Source organism: Phaenicophaeus curvirostris, chromosome 1 (assembly GCF_032191515.1).
Source record: "Phaenicophaeus curvirostris isolate KB17595 chromosome 1, BPBGC_Pcur_1.0, whole genome shotgun sequence".
NCBI lineage: Eukaryota > Metazoa > Chordata > Aves > Cuculiformes > Cuculidae > Phaenicophaeus > Phaenicophaeus curvirostris.
In genome coordinates, this window is record NC_091392.1 from 112,517,061 (window position 1) to 112,537,668 (window position 20,608).

At 41.4% G+C, this 20,608-nt stretch overlaps 1 protein-coding gene across 2 annotated transcripts in view; it reads right to left on the reverse strand.

Moving 5' to 3' along the window:
• Positions 1 to 1,400: 1,400 nt before the first annotated feature.
• Positions 1,401 to 20,608, reverse strand: part of GART (phosphoribosylglycinamide formyltransferase, phosphoribosylglycinamide synthetase, phosphoribosylaminoimidazole synthetase) — a 42,631-nt gene continuing 23,423 nt past the window's right edge. For both annotated transcript variants that reach the window (XM_069871668.1, XM_069871676.1), the window contains exons 12-22: positions 18,860 to 18,954; positions 17,570 to 17,679; positions 16,791 to 16,989; positions 13,110 to 13,358; positions 12,594 to 12,746; positions 11,250 to 11,453; positions 10,801 to 10,932; positions 9,459 to 9,589; positions 7,508 to 7,649; positions 3,849 to 3,964; positions 1,401 to 2,824 (exon numbers count right to left, since the gene is read on the reverse strand). In XM_069871668.1, coding sequence (XP_069727769.1) covers positions 2,642 to 2,824; positions 3,849 to 3,964; positions 7,508 to 7,649; positions 9,459 to 9,589; positions 10,801 to 10,932; positions 11,250 to 11,453; positions 12,594 to 12,746; positions 13,110 to 13,358; positions 16,791 to 16,989; positions 17,570 to 17,679; positions 18,860 to 18,954 — 1,714 coding nt within the window. In that variant the 3' untranslated portion in view covers positions 1,401 to 2,641. The remainder of the gene's footprint in view (positions 2,825 to 3,848; positions 3,965 to 7,507; positions 7,650 to 9,458; positions 9,590 to 10,800; positions 10,933 to 11,249; positions 11,454 to 12,593; positions 12,747 to 13,109; positions 13,359 to 16,790; positions 16,990 to 17,569; positions 17,680 to 18,859; positions 18,955 to 20,608) is intronic.

The window sequence follows — 20,608 nt, forward strand, 5'->3', positions numbered from 1 at the left end:
CTATGAAACTATATCCCTGAGTCTCTCATCTCCCCATCTTTTAAACACCTCCAGGGATAGTGACTAAACCACTGATAACCCTTTCAGTTAGAAAGTTTTTCTAATTTCCAATCTGCACCTCACCTGGTGCAGCTTGAGGCCATTCCCTCTTGTCCTATTGCCTGTCACCTGGGAGAAGAGACCATCACCCGTCTCCCTGCACACTCCTTCCATGCACCTGTAGGCAGTGATGAGGTGTCCCCTCAGCCTCCTTTTCTCCAGGCTAAACTACCCCAGTTCCCTCAGATGCCTCTCATAAGGCTTGTGCTCCAGCTCCTTCACCAGCTTCATTGCCAAGCATAGTTTGGTTTTGGTCTGTTGTAACTGTGTAGTAACTTCCCATTGTATGTTATTTGAATTGCACAGCACAGCACGCATGACTACATGTTCCAAGATTAACAAATAAAATGTTAAAAGAGAAGAGGGTGCCAGTTATTTTGCTCTCATGGGTATCCAGATGATCACCATAGTATCAAACTCTTTCTCTAATTGTGTTCCTCGCATCCCTCTGAGATTGAGTGTGGGGATAGTCTATTAATCCATGTATTCTTCTTCCAGAGTGGTAATTGAAGCAAAGCCATCCAGCATTCAGTTCACAATGATATTTCTTTTTATTATGCATTTGTAGACATAGAGATAGGTGCTTAAATTCCATTTGTCATCAGTCATACATGGCAAAATACCCGAGTCTTCCTCAAGCTGTCTGTGATGGAACAGGGTATGGGAGTTAGAGCACTCGGTCTTGTGATGTTGGCCTTTCTGGCAGCAATCAAACTGCTTTTATCAATAATGTTGTACTTATTAACTGCACAGGTAGCAGTTTCACCCCTAGTAGTCTTACTTCTTCCAGGGTCTGAGGTAATTGAAGTACAATTTCTTCTGACTCGTGAAACGCTTGCTTTGTCTTGGCAAAAGCAATGAATTTGTGCAGGCCAAAGCCCTGCCAGAGCTGGATGCTTTCTGCATCTTTTACATTCTCCCTGAGACAGACTGGATTCCAGGCCTTGGCGGGCAGCTTGGCTGTAGGGGGAGGGCAGCTTTGTAAAGGAAAACCCTGGACTGAAGACTTAGCTTTTATTCTTTGCCCTTTACAAGCAAATTAACTTTGACCATATCCATTTTTCTCTGTACTTGCTTGAGCTTTATCCTCGGTGACAAAAGATGACGGGAATAGTTTGTCAGCAAGCTTCTCCATCACGGAGCATGTGGCCACTAAAACAGTGAGGTCACTGTGCTCTGCGGATCGTCACTGAATTAAGCAGCACTGCACATGCCTGTAACCTCCCCAGCTGACTTACAGTTGTGGTACTGCAGGCAAAGATTCTGTTTCACAGACTCCTCCTCCAGCTTATGCCGCTGGCAAAGGAATTCCAAGGAAAGATTTTGACGTTTAATTGTTTAGCTTTATTAGACTTTATTTCCAATCCAAATCGAGATTACTGCAACACAGAAGTACCATAAGGAATACAAATCAGCTTTCTCTACATTAGAAGGGAGCTCTGAAACATACAGCAGCAGCCTCGGTCAGATACCTCCGGTTTGTGTGTGGGAAAACTGATTATTTTACTAATCAAAATGTTTTCACAGCTATGCTAAAACATTACAAGCAAACCAGGTGGGTTTTTTTCCCCAAGAGTTCAACTGTGCAATAAAACCTTATTGTTTTCAGAATGATAACATTTACTGGGTTTCCATCAGCATTATTCCAGGTAAAAATACTGTTCCAAGAATAAAGGCACTTAACTTCAGCAGAACATCTGAAGAACATCTCACAAACCAAAACCACATTTTTATCTACTCCTAACTCCCTTTCTGCTCATTCCAAAAATTTTAGAACTCCAATTCTTTTGGCTCTGAACAAATCTCTGAGAGGAATTTATATGTGCATTCACACAGGGATGCCTGAAGGCAAATGGTCAACAGACATTTAATTCTATTGAGCACCTGATTGATGGCAGCTCCAATATTTGAAATGACAGGATAAGTCCAGAAGCTGGGCCAGACAAGATCTACCAACATTAGAACAGAAATTAGATGGGAAAAGAATCCATTTCTTTAACTGCAGGGATTGTTACTGGTTTGGGAGGCCAGTTCCTCTTGTTCTGGCTGGCCATTTTTATGATTAAAGTGTTTTGCCGTTAGCTGTCTCTTCCATTGAACTGGTTCCAGTACTTTCCCTCACAAGTGCTTCACAGCACACGACAAGAGAATCCCTTGTTACAGCTTGTATGGTCTGGTAGAGAGTAATACTGGTGTTCCTAAGCCAATCTCAGAGAGTCGCAGATCTCTCTGTAACCAGCTGAATGGTTTTTTGGTTGTTTAGAAAGTGAGAACAGAAATGTTGGCCAAGGAGATTATAATTAGGAAGCATGTAATGGAGCCTTTGCTGAAACTACCGAGAAGAGCCCCCTGCCTTAATATTCCCATTTGTGGCTTTCTGCAGATTTTAGTACAAACCTTGAACTATTTGAATGTGAACACAACATGGTAAACCCTATGTTAAGAACACTTCGTTACGAGAATACAGTGTGCGTGACTTCTGTTTTCATCAATCAAGGCACCCCAGCTGTCCCATCTGAGGACCTTTGTGGACAAGCTGCTCCTACTTCCAGTAGATCTTGCCGGCTTCCCCCACCTGCACAGCCCCGCTGGCGACAAGCTGCAGGGCAGCGGGGAAGGCTCGATGCTCGGCCTCCTTCACCCTTTTGGACAGGGTCTCCTCTGTGTCACCGATCTTAACTGGAACTGCCTCTTGGAAAATGATTGCTCCGGCATCAACTTCCTCCTGTAAAAGCGATAGCCAGAAAGATAGCAGATAGAACATGAGCAAGTAACGTTTCTGCTACAGAAAACAACAAAAGCCATGTTAAGTGGGGACACAATAGGCTAAATTAGACAAAATGATGACATTTCAATTCAAGAGAGTGAATTAGCCAAGCCTTGGCACACAGCCGGACCAGAGGGACCCCACAGATCTTTCTTTTGCATGCTAACAAAGCAGATCCCGGCTGTTTAGTTATTGGTTCTCAGTGCATTGCCACAAGAGATCATAAAAAAGTCATATCATGGAGAACAGAATGCAATTTTCCCTTCCATCTGGAAATGAGTTTTTGTCTCCTTTTCCAAGAGAAAGTAAAACTCACGAGAATGGATTTCAGGACCAGTGGAAAAGGAGAGAATAATCTGAAGAATGCAGCAGAGGAGGAGAGACTCGTTACTGTCAGCCCTGAGAACTGAACAAGACGGAAATAATGCTCCTTGAGCTGATAAAAAAGTGCATCTTCCAAGTCGGGAGATCTCTGGCTTTTGCTTTTTTAGTTTTTGACTAACATAAATTGTTACATTTTCCTCTGTTCCCACAAACACTGTGTTGCTTCTTAACAAATCTAAGCTTTTTGTGCCATTTCCAGTGCTGGCTTGGGGTTTGTTTTTGTTTTTTTTTTCTTTTTCTTGAAGGCAACAAACAAGGAAGGTTGTATGATAACATCTAAGTAGTTGGTGCTAGGTAGTAATAAAGATTTCAGGTTATCCAAGGCCATATATGAACCAGTACCCCCTGTCCAACTGGTGGAAGGCAGCAGTGGGCAAGAAGTTAACTTAGGTAAATTTTAAGCTGCTGCATAGACGATTCATTTCCAGTTCCTTCTCCAGGGACGGCAAGTGAGAGCACTGTATTATCTAATAATGTTATGGATGAACAAAGGAGAAAAGGTGATCAGATGTGATGGCATAAGGGTCTTCCAAGGAAGCTCTGAGGTGAAAACCTAAAAACTAATAAGAGTTAAATGGAGAGAGAAGGAAGTACTTACAGCTACGAAGTGTACGGTACAGCCTGTGACTCGGACTCCAGCTTGTAACACCAGCTTGTGGGCATTTGCTCCCTTAAAAGAAGGCAGTAGAGATGGGTGGATGTTCAGTATTTTTCCTGGAAAATTATAAGTGAGGTCATTGTCTTTTAGCGCTCAGCCTTTCCAAAGCATTCAAAGCACCATCATCAAGAAACAAAATACATTTGTGAAAAAGATTTTTCACAGCTTCTACTTGCATGTGTTTTTTTGATGATACTGAGAGGTAACCAGAATGTCTCACTGTTTCAGAAAATTCAAAGACAGCAATCAGTTGCAATGAATTGCATGGCTAAAGCGGATTTCTCCAGTGACTAATAATGATTAAATTTTTTTTGTGTAGCTGTCTTTTCCCTCAGCATCTTGTTCTCCTCTTCTTTGATCACAAGCATGATCCTCTTCCTTACAAACTCATCACCTGAAAGACACTTCAGTGCAGTTTCAAATGACTTAGGAGACACCCTGTGACAAGGCAAAAATTCTTTAGCCTGGACTTTTCCTCCACACCTGTTTTAGCTTAATAAAGGACAACAGCTGCTCCCATGGGAGCCCTTCTCTCTGCCCTTCTGAAAAGCACCTGTCTGCCACTACTACTTTCCACACGGCGAGTTGGCTGGGGAATCCTGGAAGTGATAATGTAACCTCTAGCGCTCAACCAGACTTCCTCTGTCTGCTCCTAATACCTTCGTGACAACTCCTTCTGCCCGTTCTGGGCCTGAGTGAAGTCAGAAGGTGTTTGGCAGCCCCACATTTTCCCTTCGATTCGGTACAAACCCCTACAGGATTAAAAAAAAGTGGCCATCGATACTATTTATACCACCGCGTGCTCCACCCACGCCATCTCTGCAGTCTCCTGTTTAGGAAGACTGTATGTCACCAGGATTCATTCAACACCACCTAAATGCCAAGCAGCGAGACTGAGCTGACGTGTGTTGGCAGGGGCAGCAGCACCAAAATAGAGGCGCCTGATGTTGTAATGCGAAGTGAAGGCTGTTTCTGGCAGCACTGCACAAAATCTGCACTCTCACGGCAATAACTCATGCAGACAGCGACCTGTGCAACTTAAAAAAGAGGCAAATGTATCGACTGATCTTCAACAATATCTCAAAGGTGGTTTGTGTCTCAAAATCACCTCGTTTTAAGCATTATCATCTCCCTGCCTACTGCTTGAGGAAAAAGGCATTGGGCGCAGTGAGCCGAAAACTCTGCACTTGTGCACAAGTTTCACCAGTTTCTCATTACAGCACTGCCAGAAACCACTCTAAAGGAACATTGTTCTGTGTTTGCTTGGTTTTGCTTTGTTTTTTAAATCTGTCCTTTACATTAACATGCAAAATTAACATCTCAGGGCTGATAAGCAAGAGTTTCACAACTAACTTCACACTCTATGTCCTTGTGACTTGTGAGAGGAAGAAAAAGTGACAGGTTTTAAGAAAGTGGCAAAAAGAATTGACTATACATGGATAATTCAGGGTAGTCAGTGCCCAGGCATGGCCGAGTCAGAGTTTTACAGCAGGCTCCTCTTGGCTGGCACAGACCCCTGAGCTGAACTAAATGTTTGAGCTCACACTTAGAACCTAACTGAGAGACACTCGTGGTCACAGGTCAGGTAGGCATCTGTTTTCAAGCTCAGTTCAGTGCTGGACATTTAAAAAATAATTTAACCATCCTGTATCGAAGAAAGTCTTTTCTTTTGCTCTCAGGCCAGTCTTATGTGTAATGCAAACCCTGCTCTGTGCATCAGCACTGGAAGTGCTCTGCCCCTAAATCAGAGGGAATTAAACTCATCCTTTATTTGCACAAGATTTCTCCCTCTGTACTTGGCCCTGGTGAGGCCGCTCCTTCAATACTGTGTTCAGTTCTGGGCCCCTCACCACAAGGATGTTGAGGCTCTGGAGCGAGTCCAGAGAAGAGCAACAAAGCTGGTGAAGGGGCTGGAGAACAGGCCTTATGAGGAGCGGCTGAGAGAGCTGGGGTTGTTTAGCCTGGAGAAGAGGAGGCTGAGGGGAGACCTCATTGCTCTCTACAACTACCTGGAAGGAGGTTGTGGAGAGGACGGTGCTGGTCTCTTCTCCCCAGTGACGGGGGACAGGACAAGAGGGAATGGCCTCAAGCTCCGCCAGGGGAGGTTTAGGCTGGACATTAGGAAAAAATTTTTCACAGAAAGGGTCATTGGGCACTGGCAGAGGCTGCCCAGGGAGGTGGTTGAGTCACCTTCCCTGGAGGTGTCTAAAGGACGGGTGGATGAGGTGCTGAGGGACATGGTTTAGTGATTGATAGGAATGGTTGGACTCAATGATCCGGTGGGTCTTTTCCAACCTGGTGATTCTGTGATTCTGTTATTCTGTGATTCTGTGAAGATCTCTGTCCTAAACAAAGTTCTTTTCCATTCACTACAAGGATACTTTACTCAAAACACATCTCTTGTAGACAGTTATTCCTTTTCCCTAACTACAGCTGTCTACAGCACAGACTTTTACATTTTTGTCTTCTGGACTCTGTTACGAATGGAGAGAAACAAAACCAGTTCATCTGACTGACTTTAGCTGACAGGTCTAGCATAGAAGGATTTGCCTCCTAGGAATGCCTGTTTTGCTCCACTGATTTTAAAGAGAGGTTTGAAAAGTAGTTCAGGTGTAAAAGGTCTGTGTCATAGACACACCCAGGCTAGCACAAAAGTCATCCGGTGAGTAATAAAGGCTGCCCAGAGAGCTGAATTGTAAAGGCTGACCAGTCCGTGACTGGTATGAGCAAGAACTAGTTTAAGTAACCGTGACTGAACCCAAAGCTGAGCAAACTGTGAGAAGAGCAGCTGCCTCTGTGTGATGCAGGACTCCGTAAAAGAAACTGAAAGAGATGAGAAGAAGGTAACAACTAGGGGAGGGAGAGCAGCCACTGAAGGAGCCAGAGGTACCAGCCTCAGGGACATTATCTGCCTCGAGTTTAGTGGCAGATAGGAATGGTTGGACTTGATGATCTAAGAGGTCATTTCCAAACTAGTGATTCTATGATTCAATGATTCTAATAAAGACCTGGAAAAATTGTAAAAGAAGACCAGAAGGGAGACACACTGTAAACACTTTGGACAAACAAGATCTGAATGTTCCCATGAAACACGCCACCCTTGGATTCAGACAACTCCTGGAATGTCTGACCAGAAGGCTGGGGAGGTTTTGTTAACAGGAACTGCACATCGCTGCCTGGTTTTGCAGTTCTACATGCAGCCAAAGTAGCTCATCTGTTAGGGGAGGGAATTCTCGGTGGCTGGACACTCATCTATCTCCAACAAAAACCTACTGATTAAGTAACAATTTGCCCTGCACCTCATGGTTGCAGAGGTCTAAAGTCTTCCCAGCCTTATTTTAAAGTACTTGCTATTAAATCAAAGATCTGCATTTGTCCTTGGCTTCCTTAACCTCTGTGGAAATGATAGAGGGAAGGGGGAAAAATACTGTCTTCCTCTTTCTCCTCCTTTTCCTTACAAGATGGGAAGTCCAGCGTCCTGCACACCCCAAATTAATATGGTCCCTTTTCTGTATTTTTCCCATTTTCTTCTTTCCTGAGGATAAGCTATAGAATTACTTTTTTTTTAAAAAATGCACATACTACCGTGCTGTGCTTACCTTCCCATTTTTTGACAAAAGGACCTGACAGTATTCGCATAAATCCGGCCAGACAGATCAGCTCCACTGAGAATTCTTCAAGGACTTTGTCAACTGCACTGTCAAATTCAGTACGACTTTCATACAATTTATGGTCAATAACCTGTGATAACCCAAAAGACAAAGAAATAAAGACACGGTGTTAATTTAATCCCAAAGTCCTAGGAGCACAATGAAACGGTATCTTGTAGTAATAAAGAAAAAACAATTAAATCTCCACGTGTGGCTCAGGTTGGGTGCGTGTCCACAGCAAGAACAGTTCACAAGCACATGCAGCTAACAGACAGTCTTTATTCCAATTCACACAGAGCAATCATCAGAATAAACAAGAGTTTTACTTTGTTAGGCCCACAGCTGCATGACCCAGCGACACAATTTAACGACCTGCAAATCTAGACCATTAAGACAGCCTAATGCCTTACAATGCTTTCACTGAATTCAAGGCCTCTGATGATTTTAAGCAGCTTGAACCTTGCCAAAAACTATATCACAAAACCTTGAAAGAAAGACTTCTCCCAAACTCACAAAACAGCCTCTCCCACATAAGGTCAATACAGCTGAGTATATATTTTCCATCTGGGATACATCCCTGAATTTAAACAGGAAGAAGGCAGCACTACATAACTTAATGGCCTTATGGCCTCAAGCTCCGCCAGGGGAGATTTAGGCTGGACATTAGGAAAAAATTCTTCACAGAAAGGGTCATTGGGCACTGGCAGAGGCTGCCCAGGGAGGTGGTTGAGTCACCTTCCCTGGAGGTGTTTAAGGCACGGGTGGACGAGGTGCTGAGGGGCATGGGTTAGTGTTTGATAGGAATGGTTGGACTCGATGATCCAGTGGGTCTCTTCCAACCTGGTTATTCTATGATTCTATGATTAACCCTCCCCACTTTTAAATAAAAGTACCTGCTAATCCCTACCAGATTTACCCCAGTAGTTTTGAAAAAACAGATCTGGTTAGCTGAAAAGGTGGCAGAGGGCACCAGAAACAGAGTCTGGCTCAACACGGGGCTGAATCCTTCCAGGAACGACCGGGCATTCGCTGGCAAGGCACATACTTCTCAGCGCCCTTGTTTCACTGCTCACTCTCCATCTTAACCACTGAGACCATCAGCTCTCCCAGAGTACACTTTTTTCCCTCATTATAGTTTGTTCTTGCCCTGCACACCTTGGATGTATTTTACTTGTGATTTTTGTGTACTCCCACTTAAGAGACAGCAGCGCTAACGTTCAGATCCTGCTGATATAAAGTCGATAACAAAGCTTGCACTGGACCCAAATCTTCCTTACGCCTGTAGGCGCCAGTGAAAAGTGACTGTAAAATCCTCCTAAGTCAGAATGGTCGCGCTTCACATCTGGAATCAAATGACTGCCCAAAGGGCAAAGCAATGCAGCACCCTGGATCCAGTGACACCAAGGGAAGCACAGTCTCTTTGGAGAAATCCTGGGGAGCCTGAAGCAACGCCCAGGGAGTCAGCATGATACCAAGTGAAAAGTCCCACTAATCTGACCTCTCTATTTCATTCAAAGGAACTACTCTATCTGTTGGGTGTGTAATTTAAAGATCAAATTCAGATAAGACAGCTTGGTACTTCAGTGTAAATGCCCTACAGTTAATTAGACAGAAAAATTTTAACTGTAACTGTGAAAGTTTTGTGCTAGTTTAATATAATGACCGTTCCCAAAACCATTGGGATTGCTGGCAGCATCTTTGAGAAGGAGGAAAGGAAGTATTTTGCTTCCCTTGTTAGATAGTTTGCCCAAGGGCACAAGTTCATGACAGTGCAAAAAAGTAAAGCTAAGGCTTCCTATCAAACCAACTCTTGCCCTAGTAAAACTCATTATCTCACAGTACCTTCCTGCTACAGTCAGAGCGAATGATAGTTAATTTTAAAAAGATGAGAAAGACTTACTCTCGTAGGAATACCAGCTCTTTCAGCTTTCCTTAACCCCTCCACACCAGCTTTGTTAGAAACCACAAGAACTATTTGTGCGAAACTGGTTGGCTTCTTTGTGCTGTTTATGAGGGCTTCCAGATTTGTGCCTATGAGTGAGAAAATAATTCATGAATATCAAGTCGTTCCTGGAGAATAAATATAGTTAACAGCAAGAAGAGGTTTTAAATATGCAGCAATGTGGGTGAGATCCAACCAAAAAACCACTAATGTTAACGATAACCCTTTTTTTAATCGATATGACTGGGAAATTAATTTGACAGGCTACTGGGTTTTTACTAGCAATTAAACTTGTAAACTGTAATTTATGGAATTGGAATGATGATCTACATCTTAGCCAACCATATCCTGGGCCGCATCAAAAGAAGCGTGGCCAGCAGGGCGAGGGAGATGACTCTCCCTCTACTCCACTCTCATGTGACCCCACCTGGAGTACTGTGTCCAGTTCTGGAATCCTCAACATAACAAGGATATGGAGCTGTTGGAACGGGCCCAGAGGAGTCTACAAAGATGATCAGCGGGCTGGAGCATCTCCCGTACAAGGACAGGCTGAGAGAGTTGGGCTTGTTCAGCCTGGAGAAGAGAAGGCTCCGAGGAGACCTTATAGGAACCTTCCAGTACTTGAAGGGGCTGCAGGAAAGCTGGGGAGGGACTTTATACAAGGGCTTGTAGTGATAGGACAAGAGGGAATGGCTTTAAATTGGGAGGGGGGAAGATTTAGATTAGATGTTAGGAAGAAATTCTTCACAATGAGGGTGGTGAAACACTAGCACAGGTTATCCAGAGAAGTTGTGGCTGCCCCATCCCTGGGGGTGTTCAAGGCCAGGCTGGATGGGGCCTTGGGCAGCCTGGGCTGGTGGGAGGTGTCCCTGCCCATGGCAGGGGGAGTGGAACTGGAAGGGCTTTAAGGTCTCTTCCAACCCAACCCATTCTATGATTCTAAGTGAGAATTCTGGAAAGCCTAGGAGTGCCTGTATGGCAAGAAAGAAACACTGGTCTACTTGTGAAATAATGCTGCTGTCCCTCTAGTAAGATGCAGTGGTTGCTTGAATCTGGACACATGTAGAAATTTTTAGACAAAGTGAACACAGATGCAATTCATAGAGTAGTGCAGAGGTGAAAGATCATTCTGTTTGTGACTGAAATTAATCCAAGATCAATATCTATTCTGTTACTGAAAGCCCATTAGAAGTCTACCAGAGCCTCCACAGAGAAATGAGACTTAAGAGATTTTAAAACTGAGCTGAAGTTCCTTTTTCAGTAGTCTGTTTTACACTGTAATAAAGAATATAACTCTTACCTGTTCCAGAGATAAGGACAGCAACCTTCACTTTATTTGTTTGGATTTTGCCTTGGATGTGGCTGTGCACAGACAGTGACCTATTTGCTTGCAAGGCTCGAAGTAGATTGTGGACTTTGACACGGACAGAGCCTGTACAATAAAGAAACCAGACCAAAACAACAGGTAAATAAAGGGAGGAACAGAGAGAGGAGAAGAATACCCATGAAAAGAGATTAATGACATTGCTTTATTTCTCATTACTTATTTATAGCTCTGGTGACAACTGACATTGCTAAGCATGTGTTCTATGGACCAGGACTGAAGTCACAAGGGCTGCCATTTTAACACCCTGTGCAAAAAAGCCATGGAGGTGTCAATTAAGAGATTTTCAGCTCACTTTTACAGAGACTCACCAGCTAAGGAATTCAGCCCTACCCTTTTTTTAAGGAAAATAAAAATTGAATAACCTTTTTGTAGGGAGACAACTTTCCCAATCAGCCAGGCTGCCTCGTGTCTCTGTATGTCCTTGAGAACTTGCTGAGCGAGCTCCTTCTGAACTACCAAGACAGCACCGATCCCACAATTAAATGTCCGTGTCATTTCCTCCTCAGAGAGGTTCCCTTCTTTATGGAGCCAGCAAAAGATTTCAGGAATCTTCCAGGTAAGAGCATCTAAAGATAACAGAAAATACAAATAAAGACTAGAAATCACTACCAATGGACAAATACTACAATTATTAGACTATTAAGAGGCTAGATCTGGATGAGAAATGCTTCTGGACAAGCGACAGTAAAGGATCTCCAAAGACAGTAAGGTTCTTTCTAGTCATGTTCTTTTTAAAATATCATTATCGCCATTTATATACACTAGTGTCCACAGTGGAGCACTGTTTAAGTGACAAGTGGAAGAATGATTTATGTGCAGATCTGGAGTACAAAACTCGCTATTAGTCATTTTTTTTTACAACCTAATAAACACTGCATAATGTATAGTAAAAGGAGGTTGTAGAGAGGAGGGTGCTGGCCTCTTCTCCCAAGTGACAGGGGACAGGACAAGAGGGAATGGCCTCAAGCTCCGCCAGGGGAGGTTTAGGCTGGACATTAGGAAAAAATTCTTCACAGAAAGGGTCATTGGGCACTGGCAGAGGCTGCCCAGGGAGGTGGTTGAGTCACCTTCCCTGGAGGTGTTTAAGGCACGGGTGGACCAGGTGCTAAGGGGCATGGGTTAGTGTTTGATAGGAATGGTTGGACTCGATGATCCAGTGGGTCTCTTCCAACCTGGTTATTCTATGATTCTATAATTTACCTTTTCATACTCCAGTTTCTTTGTAAGTGAAATACTGCATCTAGCGTACCTGATGATGTTGTGGTGAGAATTAAAGTATGTCTAATAGCATGAGATGTACCTGGGCTAGTAACCGTATCTGAATGCTAATCAAAGACTTCCTGAGTGTCTTTTAATTAGCAATAATTTTGTAGAATACTGCAATTAGCGACAGCTCGCTCTAAGTTGTTTTTAAAATTGTTTCCTTTTTGCAGGTATGGACAGAGTTTCCTAAAAAATCCAATCCAAAACAGCTTCAGGGGAAATTAACTCCACAAGCAGCAGTCTTAAGGCTACGAAGTGTTTTGATAGGCTCTGTTTCAGGCACAAGGAGAAATTCAGCAACAATGAATAAAAAGGCAAACTTACTTCTAGGCAGGCAAGTCTAGCTGTTACAGTGCAAGTCAGTTGACATGCCCCCATCTACATAGCTTCCCCCAATCCATATTAACATGCGGACGTTTCTACACTTTTTCTTTTTATCTCACCTAAAACGACACCAAAGGACTCTGGGAGAACTCTGGGGATATTTTCCAGTAAGCCCCCTCCAGTGATGTGGGCAAAGGCTTTCACATGGCCTGAGCGAAGGACAGGCAACAGAGTCTTGCTGTAGATCTTAGTTGGAGTTAACAAAAGATCACCTGCAGATGAAAGAGGATGAAAGAAAATCAGTTACAGCACAGAAAGAAATGTTAAGCAATATCAGCTTGAGGAAATCTCAAAGGATTAATTTGCTGGATGCTAATGAGCGTTGCACTACAGAGGAACACACAACATTCTACCCTTTTTAGCATACAATTAGTTATTTATTCCACTTCCTTAAATTCTTCCCTGCATATGTGATTCAGAGGCAAAAAGAAGACAAGAACAGGTTCAGGAATGGAATAATTTTTTTTAACGCCTTAGAAAAGTTACAAAAGCAGAGTCACAGACAAAACAATTGTGTGCATTTGCCTGCTCAGAATTTCAAGTTATAGTGCAAGAAAGTGCTTTATAAGTGGTACCTAATGTCTGATCGCCAGAGACACCAACTGGAGAAGAGAAATCAAACGATGACTTTTCCACAATCTTCCTTACAAGGCTGTACCCATTGCTGTGAACCCCAGAAGAAGCTACCCCAATAACCACGTCTCCATCAGCAATTCTTTCCAGCTGAGGCAGCATCTGCCCTCGCTCTACTGCACCGACAGCAAAGCCAGCCAGGTCGTACTCTCCAGGTGGATACATGCCTGGCATTTCAGCAGTTTCTCCTCCTGCATGAACCAAAAGAAAAAGAGAAAGGGGGTGTTGGAAAACCAATGGGACCCGTAGGCATGTGGTTTTTCAAAGTTTTAAAATCATAAAACATTAACAGTTTCTAAGTGAGATCAACAAACACAATGAAGAATTAAAAACATGTTTGTCACAGGCCCTTCAATTGAACAAGCAATAGCACATTGGGGAAGAACACTTCCTCTCTCACTCTGACAACCAGTAGCAAGTTGCTGTGTATCCACATTTTAAAACCAAAGCACATATTTAGTGTTTCATATTTCCAAACTCCTAACAGGTTTAATAGTCTCCCTGAAAACCTTACAAGACATGTGAGATACAAGAAATTCATACAAGGACATCAAAGGAACGACAGAGCTATTACACAGAATCACAGAATCACAGAATAACCAGGTTGGAAGAGACCCACCGGATCATCGAGTCCAACCATTCCTATCAAACACTAAACCATATCCCTCAGCACCTCGTCCACCCGTGCCTTAAACACCTCCAGGGAAGGTGACTCAACCACCTCCCTGGGCAGGAGGTCTCACTTGCCTTCATAAAGATTTTGTATATAGCGCTATCCCACCTGCCACTCCTGCCCCCATCCTGGCCATCACTATCACACCATCCCTGAACATCTAAAGTTTATAGACTGTTTGGGGAGAACACTAAAAGAGAGCTTTTTCCTACCCATCCATGCAGATGAACCATTGTCTAGGCTATTATCTTATATCCTGATTATTAGCACATCCTTTGCTTTGTCCTGGAAACCATGTTTTACCTGGCTGTCCTCATTCAGAGCACAGTCTGAAAAGGGAATCTTCTCAGCTTACACAACTCAGCACCGCTCTGCTCAGACAGCATTCTCTTTCTATATATACATACCACACTGGCTCCCCTACTGCCCTTCAGGTGTAAGCTGATGGTCTTAAGTGTTGAAGACCTGTGTTACGCCTGCTAAGGTCTCATTCAGACCAGAGAGGGGAACTCGCTGCATTTAGTACATGAAATGAGCCTTTACTGCTCACTCTGAAGTTTTCCAAATGGGCACACTATCCACTCCTACTGAGAAGAAACTCTCCCCGACTATTCTCACAACCATTTCACTAGTCTCCTTGAGATCCTCCTGCTGATCGCAACGTCTACAAGAAAACAACTTGACAATGATTAAGTTGCCATTACACTGTGACCTCTGCCCAACATGCTGACCAGTACCATCTTGTTTTAATCTTGCACACAGCAGGTTTCATTCAATACAAAATCCTTCTGTTTCCAGAAAGTGCCCCTTAAGGGGCTCTAAATCTACCTGAACAATGGTGGAAGTTGGTCTTGTTCTCAGTGCTTGACACTGCTCAATACCAGATTCTCCAGAAGCTTTTCCAGGTTTCTACATTACATTGCTATAACCAACTTCAAAATCAAAGTTCATTTGCTGAGATGCATCTGTTTAAATCTGTATTTAATAACATCTGTGCAAAACCAAGCATGTAGATAACCCTTCAGTACCTCGCTATCAAGTGGTGCGATGAACTTGACGGGGCTGAACTGAATATTCAGCTATTGCAGAAATGCAAGGCAGGAATTTAGGAACATAGCTCAAACAAGACTTTTATGAGATGATATTCTACAAAGACACAGCTACATGTTATATGGAAACAGGGTGAAATGAATGTGTGAAGTTGGAGCCCAAACTGAAATTGGTTTCAGTGATCAAGGTGACAGAAAAGCGTTTCCTCTTTAGGTTCAGAGTTACTGCATCACCCCTGTCATTTCTTTTCTGAGAGTGCCAGAAATAGGGAAAACAAATCATGGTTGCTTTATGTAAGAGTTCAGACTTATTTTTATACTAGCACAAAAAGATATTTGCAAATCCAGTTTCCATTCTGAAAAATTATTCTCTGGTAATTAATTTAAAACATCCAAAGCCATTTGTAGCTGTCAAGTCTTCCAACTGGAAATAAAATCTTGACATTCCAGCAGTAATTTCATAGCAAGACTTCACATAACATGTACTTATGCTGCAGTATGAATGGTTTGATTATATCTGATAAACTAAGAGAACACCTTAAGACAAATATAAAGCTAACAGTTCATATGGAAAAAAACAAACCAGAGCTTAAATAACCTCTTGTTCAAAGCTTGTAAACTACTTCAAAATGACACACTCCCACTTAGAACTAAGACTTCTGTTGCTAACTTTCTTAAAAAACTAGTAAAAAGGTCAGAATTACTGTACTGTCAATTATAAAGTAGTACATTTATTTATGTGGTATCCTTCATATATATATGTGAGTGTGTATATATAATATACCTAAAGACACTTGAAATGTCATTGTCTCAAAAGTCTTTTTTGAAAAACCATGATAAATTTCCACATTTGTTCTTCTAAAAAAAGAAGGAAAATAAAAAATTATGTGAGAAAATTGAACTTTCTGGGTTTTGCTGTTTTAAAATTTAACCCTGTGCTGTATGCCTTTTATAAACTAAAGACTTATACAAAAGAATGTATTTTTTCACTAGACTATAAATATTTTTATTGAGTTGAACAGCATTAAAGCTCTATTTTTTAAGATTCAGGAATTGAGATATCATATTATTTTCATGGATAACTAGATTACCATACACCAGAATGCACAGGTAATTTCTTAGTAAAAGGTATTATGTACTTGTATTATAGGGTTGAAAAGGAAAATGTTTAATTTAAAGTCTTGACATCTTGGAACATGCTCATCTTGGTGAAATAAATTTTCAGCATGCCTTCAGTAGAGAAACAATTTTGCAATTAGATTGTAACTAACAAAATCTGGTTTCTGTCCTGTGATTAACTTCTGTGTCTTAGGTACAAACCTCCAGCTGAACCATTTAATTCATAAGGACATTCTTGGGCTTTCTAGCTTGAAGAAATTTGTAGGAACACAACAGCTGTGGCATCTCTACCTTTCCTGTCAAATTTGGCTAGAATCAGCCAAGAGATTTTTGATCTGTACGCATACAGGGACGTGGGCAGGCACAGCAACACATTTAAATCTTGCTTCTAAAGGAAAATTGGAGGATTTCCTTTAGGGTAAAGAATAAAAATAAACAAACCTATTTGGCATGTTTTAAAACATACGTGAAGAACGCAAAAAATACTGTTACTTTTCTATATAGCTGTTATAATTACAAAGTTAAATGAAAATATACCAATGAGAAAATCTAAATGCAACTTTCTGAGTTAATGACAACATTTGTAGAGTACTGTCTCCTTGTAGTGAGTAGACCTTATGTTCTCTGAAAGCAGAGACAGGTGATGCTTTGTGTGGGTTTTTTTTTTCACTCATCTAAGATTCTTCAACAGAGTAGGAAAACAAACACATTAAAACCAATTATAAAGATACTGCATAAGATACTGCATACTTTCATATCCTTTCAAAGAAGAGTGTTCATACCCAAAAGAGCACATCCCGCCTTTTTGCAAGCTTCAGCGATGCCGGCAATGACACCCTGAGCCACATCAACATCAAGTTTGCCACAGGCAAAATAGTCAAGGAAGAAGAGAGGCTCTGCTCCTTGAGCCAAGATGTCATTGACACACATGGCAACCAGGTCCTGACCTATGGTGTCATGTTTCTTACACACTTGTGCAATCTGAAAAACAGTGAGACAACCTGTTGGTTAGCTTTGAGAAACTGAGATGGAAGCAGACAGTCTGCAGTGGAAGAGGATTGAAATCACACTGTTCCTCTAGATGTCTTTTGGAGGAGCAGCTTCATTTCTCGTCATCTCTGTGACATCTCTCCTAATATTTTATTTTAGGAATCAGTACTTTCTTCATCGGCAAGTACAAAAGGCACTTCACAGAAAGGGAATGAACTGGAAAGCATTTCATTGCAGCCTCCATAAACACAATAGCAACCACATAATTACAGGTTTTTTTATTGCATGAGCAATAATTTTGAGGGTGGCTATTCTGCTTTAATAAAATGGAATCCCTGATTACATACTTAATACTAAAAATTAGTTATTTTAACTATCATTTCAAGTATGGCTTTTTACATGCCAGAAGTTAAATGTATATTTAATTCTTTTGCTTGAAGGAGGGCAATTCCATTTTTCATTCCCTTTTTAGAAATCCAAAAAGATATTTTTAAAAGACAACTGATATTTTCTGCTAAAACGTTTTTCCTTCTGTGCTACTTTCTTTCCTTTACATGGATTTTCACATTACCTTGAGTTTTGTGCCAACACCATCAGTTCCAGATACCAAGATAGGATCTTCATAACCAGCTGCTTTCAAATCAAAGAGGCCAGCAAATCCTCCAAGCTCCGCATTGCAGCCTGGAGCCAGAGAACAGGAAAAAACAGTAAACGTTTACTTTCATGGGTTTCTCAGTTCTCATTGGTATCTGCCAATATTACACGGCTTTGTCACAAGGGAAGTTTTCTCTGACCTGCAGAGCCTGTTCACAGAGGCACGGGAGCTCCTAATCCTGCTAAGTTCGATAGTCTTATTTTTCTTATTACCTAAAGCTAAAAATCCCAAACTTTGTGACTGAACATTCAATAATTACTGCGACAGCTATATTTCCCCCTTGCACTTAGGATTTTTCTGAAAAACAGAAAAGGAATTGTGGTAACTGACTGAAGCCCACTGCTTTCTGGGAATATATCATAACTAGGCATTTTCCGACTGAAACTCCTCATCTTTTTGTTAATACTGCTAGAGTGTATTAAGAGTCCTTGTTCCTAAGACTGGTCATGATAGGTAAATATGGTAACCTTAAAACTGATTGGGTAAATCCTAAGAGTGAAACAAACATCAGTAGAAAATACTAGGAATGCTAAGAAGTGACCAGTGCTGGTAGTATGTGTGTGTCTACTATATAGGCTTATCTCTTTATGTATATCTGACATTGTTTGAAGGCCCTCAATTAATCTGAAGTTAAAGGGTTATCATATACATGACTGGTATCTTAATTCTATAAAATTAATTATAAGGACCTGCTAGAGTAAGATGTGCCTGAGATCACATTAAAAAAAAGACAAGTTGGTTCTGTTTTAACTAAGTAAAAGATGTGTGTTCCATATTTATGTCAGGTAATAGATAGTATTCGAGGAAATCTACATCTTGTACACCTTTCTAAACATTCATCTACAAAGAACGTGAAGTCCACTGTGCAAGAAATAATAATCCATGCACTCAAAAATAGCACTAAATGGCAGGGTTTTTTTGTTTGCATTTAACTTCTTAAAGTGCTGGACTGCAATCTTCAGCATCCTTAATACACAGGACACTCGGGAGATAGAGTTTAGAGTAATTTTGAGAAGAAAATCTGGAAATTTAATGAAATATATTTTTTAAGAAACCACAGGCATTTGCTCTACTGCAGACATTTCTGGTGTAATCTAGAAACATGCAGAACACATAAATATGAGCTTTTGTGTCAGGATCAAGATCAAACGATAAGCCTCATTGCCACGAACTGTCTGAAACAGGAACAGAAGGTAAAAGTCTTACCTGACCTTGATGTGGCTGCAGCTAGGGGTTTAATTTTCTGAACCAAAGTATTCCCTGCTGCGATGTCAACCCCACTGTTTTTGTAAGTCAGGCCTCTGAAAGATTGTTACAAAAAAAAATGTTCAGGCAATTAATTACTAAATGCACTAACATACGTTTTAAAGTAATATTTACTACTTTACATCATTGTATCATCATTTTGAATCCTCTTCTGCTGTCAAGTACAACTATTTTCTCACTTGTACAGTAACTTTGCTCAAGGAAAATGTTTTCTAAGTATTGCAGCCATCATTTTGGGCAGGCTGAATGGCTCAAAGGTTCATCTTTTTGCTGTTGGTAACCTGACCTCACACATATATCTGAAGATAGGGAGTATTACACCAAAGAAACAAAAATTTCATGGATTTGCACTACAGAGAATTTGCTGTGAGCAATATTGAAGTGGTTTCAGATATCTTGAAGAATGCATCAGCATCATATGCTCCCCAGTCAAATACCAACATAAAAACCAACTAAAAATGAAAATCCAGCCACACAGTAAAATAGGTGGAATAATGGTTCTGATTTTGCAAGGTTGGAACACCTGGTCTGGATACTGAGGGATCAGTAGGATAGTTCCTATGTTCAAAACAAAACATATACAAACAAGCGCTGCTAAAAGCACAACATGACAGCACCGTTAGGGATCAAGCTCAAGTTAGCTTTTCAAAGCCAAAGTATCACGTAAATCAGTAAGGCCTCAATGATACTTTGAGAGTTTTACAATCATAGCTTAAAGGTTGCCTCTCCTTATCACCTGGAATGGTACTACTACAAAACAAACCACACCTCTTTTTCTTAGCGTAAATGGACTTCCTATTAGACTGTATATTTTTAAGGTTATTTAAAAAGAACTAGTCACAGAATCACAGAATCGCTTGGTTTGAGACAACCTTTGAGAGCATTGAGGTCAACCATACCTGTCCCCTACTAAACCAGATCCCTCAGCACCTCATCTACCCATCTTTTAAACACCTCCAGGGATGGTGACTCAACCACCTCCCTGGGCAGCCTCTGCCACTGCATGATAAGTTCCTAAGGTCCACTTTAGCAATCTAGAAAGAAGAGTCCATAAGCTCCAGGCTTGGGGTTGTTTGTTTTACACAGCCATACAACACAGAAAATATCCTTATTACAAACTGGTGGATGGAACTTGTCTCTCCATGTCACCGACTGGACATAAGAGTGTTGTATCATACTTACAGGAGGACCTTTTCATTTTGGAGATAGTGAGTCTAATGACTTCTAATTACTAGCTGTACCAAACGTATCTCACTCCAGTTAAGCAATTGCTAATTCTATGCTGTCTGTGGCACAAACTAGGCTACGTGGTGCATCCCTGTTTTAGGTTCATATCTATTTTAGCTCTCATATTGATGTGATTCAGCATTAAGTTTAAATTCTACAGATAAAACACACTGTTGATTAGCAAGGACACGTACAACAAAACAGCTGTGGTACCAGCAAAACACAAAGAAAGCTGCACTCACATTTTAAGCACTCCTGTGTGCTCAAAAATTTGCAAGAGGAAAATAATTATAAGAAGCAGCTGTTCAGCCTATGAATCAGTCAAGGAAATGTTAGCCTGCAATAACATGAGACCAGTCAGGCCCTCCCAGCCTGAACATGATAAATATTCAATGTATTTTCACCATATTTTAAAAAGTACGATATCTACTTTGAATCTCTAAAAGGAGAGTATTGTTCTAA